This window comes from Ischnura elegans, chromosome 4 (genome assembly GCF_921293095.1).
Source record: "Ischnura elegans chromosome 4, ioIscEleg1.1, whole genome shotgun sequence".
In the NCBI taxonomy this organism is placed as follows: Eukaryota; Metazoa; Arthropoda; class Insecta; order Odonata; family Coenagrionidae; genus Ischnura; species Ischnura elegans.
Genome location: NC_060249.1, coordinates 69,520,673 through 69,533,658, shown reverse-complemented (window position 1 = coordinate 69,533,658; position 12,986 = coordinate 69,520,673). Strand labels below are relative to the sequence as shown.

Here is a 12,986-nt window from a genome sequence, read left to right as displayed (position 1 = left end):
TCCTTTCCTTACCTGCCATTATAGAAGTGCTAGCCATAAAATAACTTTGGAAGGAGAAATTTGTTTGCAAAGAATAGTAAACCTCACATAAAAATAGGTAGAAATGAGGAGATTATGCAGACTACCTCATCGCATAATTTTTTAATTTTATCAGAAAGGAGATAGTTTGGATTTTTGAGCAACCTTACTTCATCCTTAGTACAAATTTACTGCACATAATTATGCTATTAACCTGGCCTCTAATGCAGCATACTGCATAATTTGCAGACGGGGAATAGCTAGTGGAGGCAGCATCAACATCACTTTCCAACACATGCGAAAACAACAATCAGTGACAGTTTCAACTCGTGCATACTCATATCAACATGAAGGAATGTATGTTTTCAATCAAACAAACTGAATAATGAGAAAAGAAAGAGTAGAGTTTATTTAGTCGTTTAGTTTAGTTTATTTATGCCGGAAAGAGAAGAGTTTATTTAGTCTGTAACGACTACCATCGTGGTGACCAACGTACCACTGATGAAACTGGACCACAAAGAAGTTTGAAATCTATTCTATATATTCCTGGTGAGCACAAAGTAATATAAATCAATATTTCAAGTTTCATTTATTCTTGCGAAAGACCCACAGAGAAAAAATCATTCGCCTTGACTGGGATTGGAATCCGGATCCCCCAATTACCGGTCGAGTGCTTTAGCCAGTTAAGCTACCAAGGCATCATTCTTCCCTGTGGATATTTTCGGATACTACCGGACAAGGTATTGCTGGACTGCAGGGCATATGATGCCACAACCAGTCCAAATCGTGCGCACAGCGCCACAGCTGGAGAGCAGGCCCGGACATAGAACAAGCGGGTGACTCCCGTAAATGTTATCACCACGGCTAGTCCCAGTATACTTTAAACTAGTTCATTTATTCTTATTCATGCATAAAAATTTATAGAGTCAAGTAACAAAGATCAGTGTCTCACACATAACCTCAATCACTTTTCATTAGTACCAATGTTTATTCATTTATATTTTAGTCTCAGTTGGAGGGAATTTGCCTAGTGTGAAAACGCTTTGAGAAAAGGATGTGCATTTACTTAAGAAGGGGAATGAAGATGTCATTTAGTAAAAGCTGAAAGAGAGGAAGGTGGTTGTTGTTGGTTACAAAACAACCAACAGGAAAGGAGAAGCTGTTTTCATCACATTTATGAAAGCACTTCCTAGTGCTGAATCTCCTGACTCTTTTCTGTTTGTTGGCTCAGTGAAGGTCTTAACAGCATACAATGCAGACCAGTGCTGTGAAGAAGTTGTTCAGGAAATGTTATATATTTTATACTAGCAGGCCACCCAGCATTGCTTGGGATGGATGGTAGCGAGGGATGTGGGGAAATTGGTACTTGGAATTCATAGTCACATAGCTGGAATTATTGGTAAAGGAACAAAGCAAGTATGGTGACAGTAAGTATACATACATACATGATAACCTCCTTATATATCCCTCAGTTGACTCATAATTAAAATAGCAAGGTGAGCAGAAGCAGCTTCAAAGTAACAAGCAGCTTCTTGGCTTGCAGGGATAACTTTAAATTTTGAATACAACATGTGTTAACTAACCTATTCCTTGTCCTTGTGAATACACAAATATAGCGTTATTTAACCCTTTTGCTTACGCTAATTGCAGACTTTGAATTGAATTCGTTTTATTCTGAGAGTTGTCAAATTTTTAACAAAGCTCTACCGTCAATATTAATGCATTTAATGCAGCAACAATTTCCATGTTGATGTTTATATCAAAATCGAGATATAAGTTAATATTTATCGTAGGATTTTGTTTAAAAAATGGTAAATCGTCTAAGATTTTTCTATGCAGCAGAACGAATGCCGAAAATATACGTTTCCTTACTCTCCCCCTTTTATGATGGTCGCAGGTTTGCAAAGTCTTACTTCTGGGACCTAACAAAGTGGGACTTAGGCCGTACCCTCGAAATCCAGGAGCAAGTACCCGGACCCCTCGTCTTCTATTACCACTCTTTGTGGCAAGGGACCGCAGTCATTCAATTGTTCATTCAGTCAGTTTTTTAAATAAATGTTTGTTCCTTTCTCAAAAAATATAAACTAAGAATTGAATTCTTTGTCTTTAGATCAGCATTTACCATTTTTAAACAAAATCCTACGATAAATATTAACTTATATCTCGATTTTGATATAAACATCAACATGGAAATTGTTGCTGCATTAAATGCATTAATATTGACGGTAGAGCTTCATTCAAAATTTGACAACTCTCAGAATAAAATGAATTCAATTCAAAGTCTGCAATTAGCGTGCAAGCAATAATTATCCATGTAGCTAATTCATATAAACAGAGCATGACTGACCACAAACCAATGCTGCTGGTAGGGTTATGAACCCTGAAAGGAGGGAGCCCAATTACCCTCGGAGTCCAAGATAATGCGGAGTCCCTGCTAGGAAGGGTCAAAAAAGGTTGGTGCTGAGAGTGTGTGATTATCCGCGAGACCCTTCATAACGAATATCCTGCAAAAATGCTCCGTACCGAGGGGACGGAAGAGTCTCTTAGGGCTCAGTACAGCAATCATGCTAAGGAGAGAACTCCACCATCTCAAAAGGGTTAAAAGCATTGAAGTAATTCAGGATGTTTTAAAAAATTCTTATCTATTGCAGTAATTACGGAAGATTAACCTGGAATTTTGTGAAATTTCCCTGGAAAATCTGGAATTATGCGTGAATTTCTCTGCTTTGATTGGCTGAATACCCTGATGATGTGACAATACATAGCTTATGTGTGACTTTAAAGCATGGGATATTGCGGCTCATATGAAATCAAGGAATTTCCTTAATACTTACCCAAGTTGCAAGCCATTCCCTTCCTCAAGTGTGCTACATCAAGGAAATGAGTCCGTAAGTAGCATCCTGGAGGGATATCCCCTTTCTTTGCTGGATAAGGAGTGATTGATACTCCGTCATCTTTTATTCCATGTATCATGTCCAATCGCTGGATGATGCTGCAAACTCCATTCACAATAAGATGAATGGTCTCCTTTTCACCAATGCTTTCACCTTGTCAAAGACGTTTAAAATGAATATGTGGGACAGAAATTATTAATTCAGTCTGGTGGAGAAGTAATGGAATTTTATTGTGCATGCTATTAATTAGAGGAAACTATAGTTATGTCTTCAAATTTTTATTTTATTTGTGTTTTTAGAAAAAATATTTCTCAATATTGTTCAAGATTGTGAAATACCTAGTGTAGTAGAATACAGTAAATGCCTTTTTTTTCTAATTTTTTATGCAGATTTATTTTTAAACCTCAGACATCTTAAAATGGAAATACAGTGGAACTTGGTAATAACGGCATCGGCTGTAACGTCAACTCGGGTTTAACGTCACATTTTATACAGACCAGCCAAAATTGAACATTTTATGTTGTACGAAAACCCGTTTATATCGTCAACAAATATTGCGACGATCGGGTATAGCGTCAAAAATTTTGCGATTAATAGGTTGCAAAAGTGGTAGTGTGATTGTATTACGTCCCAAAGTTCATAGAAACCATGTGTAGAAACATCAAAAGCAAAAACAGGTCACAAGCTGGACGTTGAGCTGGTGACGGGATGCAACTCTTTTGTTTAATTGGTGTCTGGAGCGGGGGCTGTCCCGCCCGCATACCTGGGTCTTATCCCTTCCCACTCCTACATTCTACAAGGTCACTGACACAGGCACGCTGTATTGTATTGTATTCACTCAGATTTAAGGCTGCTTTTTTTATAACGTCACTCGGATATAACGTTAAAAATCTTCTGGTCCCTTTGATGACGTTATAACCAAGTTCCACTGTATATAGATTTTCCTTTGATTTACTTGAAAGTATGGTAAATAGGCTTCTCACTCGTGCTGTCCTCTCTCTTGTATGGCATTTTTTTTCTTCGGATCTGGAGTGTTGTACATCTGAGGTTCCACTATTATTAGTTCACCTCTTTTCATTATTTAGTGATTTGTATTCAAACTTCAGTATTCATAATTTTTGCGTTGATAGAATGAATCTTTTGAAAATGTATCTTTTCACATTACCACCTACTTTTCTATTATTCCTTCATAAATGGTGTGTTGATATTGATTGCAATTCTTTCTACAGCTTTTGGGATTATATGTTGACATCAGTGGCATAACTAGGAATATGCTTTGTGGAGGATGAGGGAGGCGATCCCCTCTTGGCAATGGAGGGTCCGGGTCACCTCTTATCAAAAATTTTCTTGAGTCGCCCGTCGGTATTCAGTGACTCATCTCACTGCCATGATATTAATAAATGATCTTTAACTTTATAGGGAGATCAGGGTCGGATCAAAGGGGGGGGGGGGGATAGGCCATGGGCCACCCACCAATATAAATGTAAATCTCGCAAAATTGGAAAAACAGAAAAAACATCATGTATAAGAGGATTCAAAAAGAAGCTGGGTTGTTTCTTTGTTAACACGTAGTTGTCAACATTGAGGTTAATAAATTTTTAATGCTGCTGATAGAAAAAACTTATCTGTTGGCGTTGTTAATATAGCTTTGAATGCAACCGGACTGCCAACCAGCCTTTCCTGTTATTATGTCACAATTTACAACACCTTGAAACAGTGGGCCTCCCACGTAAATGGGCCCCGGGCCACCCACACACTAATTCCAGCCTTGAAGCAGATGCAATTGTTATATGTCAAAACTAGATAATAGTTATAAATAATTTTGTTATTTCTCTGAGGCTTTAGGGAGGGGATCTAACGATACACACTATAGTTACGCCACGGGTTGATATGCATAAGAACAAAACACTGTCAGCATTGTTGCAAATGTGGGTTATAACTTCTTTAGGGGCCAAGACCAATCTAAGCTTTGTTTATGTATCCTTGCATTTGCCAAATATATCGCCAAGCATTTGCCATTGCATAGACCATATTCCATGAGTTGGGCTCGACACCACCTAGTAGCTGATTGCCATGTAGGCTCAGAAATTTTGTGACAAGGAGTGTTGTAAAATACATGCTTAACGCCTGCACAAGACCTGGCTTAACTTTCGGCCTAGCATGAGACCCGCAGGTTGGCCACCCATGGTCTAGGAGTAATTAATTGTCAACTACACTTACCCAGAATTGCTGAATCTTTGGGGTGTTTGAAGATGTATGCTTTTGTTGATAGGCGTCTTAAAGATTCTTCATCCCAATTAGAAAAAGAAGTTAAGTGTGAAACTATTTTTCGTATTGTTTCAGACTTCTTCTTCGCAGCTTCAAGGAGAAATTTATCAAAAAATGTTTTGTGCCAGAACACTGTTTCACATGATGCTACAGGAAAGAAAATAATTACAGATTATCAATAATGACTCTATTTTACATTAGTGTGTATCGTTATCCTTGCGATGTAGATTCAAAAATTCTTATTATTTGTATTGTATGACGATCAGTTGGAATAGTTGCTATAGTTACTCATTGTAATGACACTAATAGTTCTTGGCAGATTGAAGAGAAGTGGCGCTTCTCCAAATATTTGCCCTGGGATAATGGAACCAGTAGGTACTAGAGAAGGCTCTAATGTCAGAGGGTCCAAATGTAGTTTTAATGTAGCTGCTTCTCCAGATGTTATCAAGTAAAGTCCTGTTGGTGGATTGCCTTTGCGCATCACCTCACGATTTGGACGAAAACAATAAAGAACTGCAGCTTTGGCCAGTTCCTCATGAATCTCCTGTATTAGTTAGAAAAAATTAAAAGATTTTCAATTATTTGCTAATCAGTATTCCTTTTAAATTTGATAGAAATGCAAAACACTAAATGCTTAGAATAGACGAAGAAAGAAACTTTTCACTCTCAACAAGAAGGTTATTCTATGTTGATGACTAGTTTAGCTAAATATATATGTATTATGAGCGTGATTTACTCGTGGCTATAAGCCTTTCATGCATTGTATTCTTTCAGTGAATTTTTACCCATAACATTTGTAATGTTATATTCTAATATGCAGCCCATAAACTGTAATTGTTTTTAGTTACGCATCATGTTTTTCTTGTATAATTATTCACAATTTAATTTTTTCTAACGAGGTATGTGTAGCTTCCGAATACTACTTTTGACCAATAGAACATAATTATTATTTTTTCATTCTTTTTAGGCTATATCCAAGTACAGCTACAGCAAGTGTAGCTTCAAATATGATTCCTGATGGAGTAGGATGCCCAAGAAAATGAAGAGGTCATACACCAAAACCCAAAATTGTAATTTATTGTAAGAATTCAGTAGTTGGAAGGGAAAGATATGTTACAAAAAATCAATCTTCCTCTATTTCCATTCTCCCATGAGCTCAAATGAAATAAGTGCCAAAGTTGAGTAAAAGTTCTAGCTACGTTTTTATAGTCCATTTTTAAGGTAATGGTTATATAAGCTGTGTATTTTTTAATTGTAGCTAAATTAAATACATGTGTTCTATTCCCATCTACTAGTCATAATATGTGTGTGCATTAAAAGATATCACTTTTTTTTGACCAAATTCAATCTGTGTTTATATTTTAGGTATAGTGAAATGAGGTGACTTTGTCCTTTATGACAATTTTAGTTGTTATATCTTCAATTTTACCAGTTCTTTATTATGACAAAAATTATATCACTTATAGGAAAACTTAGTTATAAATTAGGTTTAAATTTTTCGATCAAAGAAAGCTCAAGTTAAAAAAGAAAAAAAATGTGAGATGAGATGGGGTAACTTCAGCCATTACACATTTTCCACTTATGATACGCTTGGTTGATATTTTTGTATTCATTGTTTCATAGCTTCTAGCAGATAATAGTTTTATATATCTAAGGATTTATAAAAATCACCAGTACATATGGCTTATGATCATGCATTTCTCATTTTTATCCAGAATTATTATGGTTGTATGAGGAGATTAAGTAAAAATGTGAATATTTCTTGCTTTGCAAGTTCTTAACTTCATTCTTTCACAATCAATAGATACTATGCACAACCACTATTTTTTATTCACATTATAATCATAATCATAATTTATTCAACATTAAACATAATACAATGTAATAGTCTTCGTCAAAGAAAAACTAAATCTAGAATATACAATTTAGAGTAATGCTCTCCAGAAATTCATTGAGTGAATAAAAAGCTTGAGTCACAATCTACGAGTGAAGAACACCTTTAAACTTTCTTAAAGTACAATTTCTTGCCTCTTGAGGTAAGTGGTTGAACATGCAAAGTTTAACATGGTCAAAAGAATTTTTTGTAGTTGACAGCCTACAGTGGGGCTGTAACAGATTATTTTCGAGCCTTGTGTTGTAATGGTGGACATCAGCACCAGTTTTATGGCTGTCAATATTCACTTTTACATTTATTAAACATTTAAATATATATATACCGTACAATGTCATAATCCCTTGCTGCCTGAATAGTGGTTTGCAGTGTTCCCATACGTTAGAATTGGTAATAATCCCAATGGCTCTTTTCTGTAGAATGAATAACTCTTTAGATGAGGAAGAATGGCCCCAAACCTCAATGCCATAGGAGAGGTGGCAGTGAAAAATGGCAAAGTAAACTGCTCGAAGATGTTCGGCAGGAATGAGTGTTTTCAGTTTTCTAAGGAGGAATATGGCTTTTGATAACTTAGCAGTTGTAGAGGATGTATGGCAATCCCATATTAGTGTGTTAAATATTAGTCTGTCTATAAAATTGTTGCCAAAAAAATTTCACTCCACTAGCTCTGGCTGCACATCAGAAATATCAAATCAAATGTGTATTGACAAATCAGCCACATATGATGTCTCTAGGTTTTATTAATCTCAGGGTTCCCACTCAACCGTGAAAACCTTAAAACCGTGATTAAGCCGTGAATTTCGTCCACCGTGAAAAAACCTGGAGAAAGCTGTGAATTTCACCACGAAACCTTAGAAATCTCACAAACTTGATTGCAGAACTACGACTGACACATTTTAAGAAAAATCGAGATTTCGATCATGTTTCAAGGCCCAGTCACGTTTAGATACTGTCCGCGCACTTATCTGCTCACTTGTATTTGAAGGACAATTATGTGTTGGTCCGTGTGCCATCAGTGGCGGATACAGAAAAAACTCAAGGGGGGGCGCAACATATCTTGAGTTGTCTTTACTTTTATCGTAATAAAAGATGATCAAGTCACAGGCAAAGTATATGAAAATTTTATTTAAAGTGATTATAAACATGCAAAAGACAATGCCATCTTATGATATAAAAAAGTTACAATTGTGATTTTGCAATGTTCGGCAATACAAGCGAACCCGCAAGGGGGGGGGGCGTGCGCCCCCCATCTGTATCCGCCACTGTGTGCCATTACAGCACATTGACCTTAAGCCTGTGATTGGAAGACATTAACCCTGGCAAAAAATCGGGCACTTCTTCACTTCCCTGCCACCCTGCTCCCTCCATTTTCCCACTTACAATCTTTAGCCAGACCTGAATTTTGCAAATGATGGGTGACGTCATGAGAGATAGCACTTTCATTGCTGCGTTTGCATTCAAGGCATCTGTCGCGTTTGTTACACTTTTTTTGATTTCTAAGTGATCAATATTTCTGCCTAAAATGCCTTATCTACAAACCGTGAATTTGATGACATTTAGACCGTGAAAACCTGGAAAAAACCGTGAATTTTATAATGTGGTTGGAGTGGGAACCCTGAATCTATAAGCCATTTGTTTTAGTGAACCAACTGTTGTGTCTTCAAATGCAGGAAAAACAAAATAAGTGCCTGATCCTCTTGAGTGAATATGAACTGCTTGTGATCTATTCTCAAAGTGATAGGAAGGGTGAGAATGAAATGCTGCTTCGTACTTTTTAACCCATTGTGTTACAAAGTTTCAATTTATGAAGCGGTGCACATGTGGCCGATGTCACCCCATTCTATACTACTTTTTATTATTATCTTATTGTATTATTTTTCCTATTGGTCAAATTGTACTTACCCTGCCATATGCTTTGAAGCATTTAATGTTGGAAAATGCTTCAGCAAGCATTTGTATTTCCTCATCTGTGCGGCGTGAAGGTCTCTTTAAGAGTGCCATTTTCTCCTAATACATAGTTAATATTTATTGATTATTTTTTTCATTGATTTGAATTATTAACCATAGTTTATAAATTAAATTTTAGCAATACTTATGAAGAAATAGTTTTTCATCATTGTCCTTTTTTATAATAACTCCCCTTCCTGGTATTATAAAATAAAGTTGGTGATACTGGTCTTTCAGACTGACAAGTATACATAATTTGTTTGCTATAGTACTATTTTTTGAGTTGGCAATTATAATTGGCCATTGAATAAGAACTTACAATTTTTAAGTGAAGGGCATTCACTGTTGAATTTTTATAAATATCAATGCAACAATCAAATGTGTCAATAGCGTTCCATACCATGTATTTTTCTGAGTTAACCCACACCACATACCGCACATTTGGGGCGAGGATTTTCTTCGCAAAAGAACAAAAACCACTTTGGCGCTGTGCAGGGTGGAGGAAAGTGACAGCCGCAGACACATTAGACCAAACTACTTGGTCGGCCCTCGAGACTCAGCTTCTGGGGGGGCCCTGGCACTACCTCAACCACTCAGATCAACCCTTTCCCATCCCCTCTGCGTGGTCACCCAATGTAGTGTTTTATTCCAAAAAAATATTTGTTGCTTATCTTATAAATCTAAAGTTAGAAATGAATTCTTCTTTTTTCGCTTATCGCATAGAATTTCAAAAGGAGTGTTCTAGCGTTAACATCAATGGAGTTCCATTCACTTTCAAATCAGTCGATATGGAATAAAAATATGTATGCTAAATCCATCAATATGAATGCTAAAATTATGTTTAAAATTTCTTCATGCTCACAAAAACACAGGGAATTCATCTTATATATTAAAAAATCTATGGGAATAGCAAATATTTGGTCGTATAAAACATGGCTATTTCAGTCAGTTGCCCGTGGATTCATGCTAAGAAGAAGTCTTTTAATCATTGTATGTTCTTGGACAGCGGCCGAGAAAGGATCGAGCAGAGGAAAAAGGATCGGCATTCCACTGAGTTGGGTCATTGCCTTTGGATGGGTACGAACTTCTGCCTTTGGTCAATTCAGAGGAGCTTCGTACAGGGGAGTGCAGGCAATTTTCAAGGGACTCGTATCGTGGAAGAATTTCCCTCCACGAGGCTTTGGCGCGAAAGAGTTAAGGGGCTAACCTTTATATATCTTACTGCATTGAAATGTAATATTTTCATTTCCTTTAAATAGTTAGATTTAAATGAGTACAATTAATTATCATTCATAATATATACTACATATTATGAATGATAACGAATGGGCTCTGGCTTTTTCCATTTACCAGAGCATCATTCAGTGGCGCCGACTCCATGGGGCCTGAGGGGGCCCGAGCCCCCTCAAAGATTCGTTTGGGGGGGCGGAGCCCCCTCAATAATTCAAGAAAATAATTTAACTATATTATTGTTCGTGAAATCACAAAAATATATTGGTATTTTTTATTTCCCATGCTTGACGATAGTTACCTTTTAAAATAAATTCAACAACGTGTTAAAACAAATCATGAGGTAGTATGCAGGTTAACTGAAAACAAGTGATATGAATCATGATAGTGTTTCGGTGCTGCGACACACTTTGAATTTAACCTCTTCCCGGAGCAAGACCTCCGATATGGGCCCCCCCAATATTTTTTATAAGTCGGCGCCCCTGGCATGATTGTCCCTGTCCTTTTTCTACTATGTATTCGTATCCCTTTCTTTCCTACCCTATGACTTTATTGTATGTTAGCAGTTATGGCATTGTGTGAATGAATGAAGGAGTGCATCAGCCATGGCTTGTTTCATTTGGGCTCAGGGTGCCTTGAAATGCATGTTCCTGTCTATTTCGAGCTATTGTGTCAGTACTTATCTTTCCTTTCTTTCTTGTGTCCTTGTGCAATTCTCCTTTTGTTGAGTGGTGAGCTGCCCTAGTGCCATCAATTGGTCTGGCCAAAGTAATGGGAGTTTTCTGTGCATAGTAGTCTAATTTTGGTTGATTGATAAACTATTTTCTTAATGGAATGCATTAATGATTGGCCTATACAAATCCACATCTACCTTACTTTTACCTTGAATGAGAGGAAGATGTAAGGTGGCTTACCTTGAATGAGAGGAGGCTCAACTGGCCCTTTTTTTTGCGTAAAAGGCGCAAGTTGAAAGCAAAATCATCTGTCTTCTTCTCTTCTCCATGAGATGTCGACATCCACATTATGTGAGTCATCACTAAGCGAACAACTGCCTTGAAGCGAAATTTAGGGTTGTAGCCAAATTTATGCTGTGCAGCGTCGCTCATATGCTTTGTTCCAAATTGTGTAATTTTTTCTTCCTATTGCATTGTAAAATTATGATTTTGCATTTAAACAAGTAGTGCAATGTATATCAAAAAATTATTACCTTTTTTAAACAAAGTATTAATAAATGCTATTATGAAATGGTTTCAAAACATTGAGTGCTGTGTGCACATATTTGTATATATGATGGGAGTATTGATTCTACTCTACAGAATTCCGTTCAGGGAGTAAATTTTTGAAAAAACAGGGTTCTAAGTAGAGGGTTTTAAACTAATTTTAACACTATTCATAATCTAAAAAACTTCATTTGTTAAAGAAATCTTTTGTAAATTCATGATTTTTCAATATTTTGTTTTCATTTATGAAGGAAAGTAATTTGTTTTCCTATTTTGGGGGGTGGTCCAGACCTGGCGGACGTCTCCCCTCGCTACACCACTGCTGACTGTATTGAAGTGATACTTATTTACATTCGTAAAAATATTAAAGTAAGGCAGATGGTTAGAGAGGATTAGAAAAAGTGATCTGTGAGAGAATTTAAATGGTTTTATTGATATTTAAGTCAGTAAAATTTGTGGATGATTAGATAAGCCCCACTCATCCCTACCTCTCGAGCCCTAGTTGTTACTTCTGTGGATGCCAATTTGTGTTGTGATTCCAGAGCCAATCTCACACTAATCATTCAGTAACTGAAACTTTCAAAAATTCATTTATTGTATCCTCATTATGCTTCTTACCCGTGTGCTTAATATAATTTAGGAATTCCTAATTGCTGATCTCTTAATTACGTTTGGTGCAGTTTTACTGTAAAAAGCTTCAACAATTTGAACGAATTTAAGAATGGTGTTCACAGTTTTTTTTACATTTATTGAGGTACAAGATCAACAATCTGCATTAAAATCAAATTGCATTAACTTTCTCACCCTCATGCATTAGGCAAAATTTGCTAGTTTCTGAGATTAGCAATCTTAATTGATGTGTAAAATATTTATTTGCATGTATTTCTGGTACGGACAGATCCACCAAGAGTGGAGTTATTTGTAGGCCTATACTCCTTGCTCTTAAACAGATTAATTAGTGATGGCTCAACATTACCACGTGCTAAATTTGAGGGCTGTCGAAAATTGTTGTGCTATTATTTTTTTTTAAAGTATGCAGTTGAAAAAAGTTTGTTATTTTATGATCAACCATTGCAGGGGTATAAAATCAACATATTTTGGATTATGTGATCCTTCATAAAATTTAATGCTACTTAAATTTGAAGAAATTAAATTTATATAGTTGGATACATTAATCAAGTTGCCACACAAAATTTTATTTGTCGATTATTGAACAATTTTTTTAGTTCCTCAAGTGGATACGACAATTACTTTGTGCATTTAAAACATAATAGGCATATATGACGTAATTATTTGTTGGACTTAGGTGCATAAAAATGTGGGTATAGAAGCAGGAGAAGTGTACTTCATGTGGTCAATAGTCTGGACCTCGCTTTACTTTCCATACTATATACGTCTGCATATGATAAGTACACATTGATCTCCGGTTTATTTGAAAATACAACCTTTTTGTGCAAATATGTATTTATTGTGTCATTCTTTGCTGTGTAAAATCAATCTCCTATTTAGTGTTAAAAG

General features: G+C 36.2%; 1 protein-coding gene across 3 annotated transcripts in view; it reads right to left on the bottom strand.

Moving 5' to 3' along the window:
• The window catches only part of LOC124157657, a 43,221-nt gene that overhangs the window by 29,375 nt on the left and 860 nt on the right, over nucleotides 1-12,986 (bottom strand). For 2 of the 3 annotated variants that reach the window (XM_046532583.1, XM_046532581.1), the window contains exons 2-6: nucleotides 11,163-11,387; nucleotides 8,974-9,078; nucleotides 5,469-5,724; nucleotides 5,133-5,327; nucleotides 2,853-3,065 (exon numbers count right to left, since the gene is read on the bottom strand). In XM_046532583.1, coding sequence (XP_046388539.1) covers nucleotides 2,853-3,065; nucleotides 5,133-5,327; nucleotides 5,469-5,724; nucleotides 8,974-9,078; nucleotides 11,163-11,387 — 994 coding nt within the window. The remainder of the gene's footprint in view (nucleotides 1-2,852; nucleotides 3,066-5,132; nucleotides 5,328-5,468; nucleotides 5,725-8,973; nucleotides 9,079-11,162; nucleotides 11,388-12,986) is intronic. The other variant, XM_046532582.1, reaches the window with a different exon arrangement.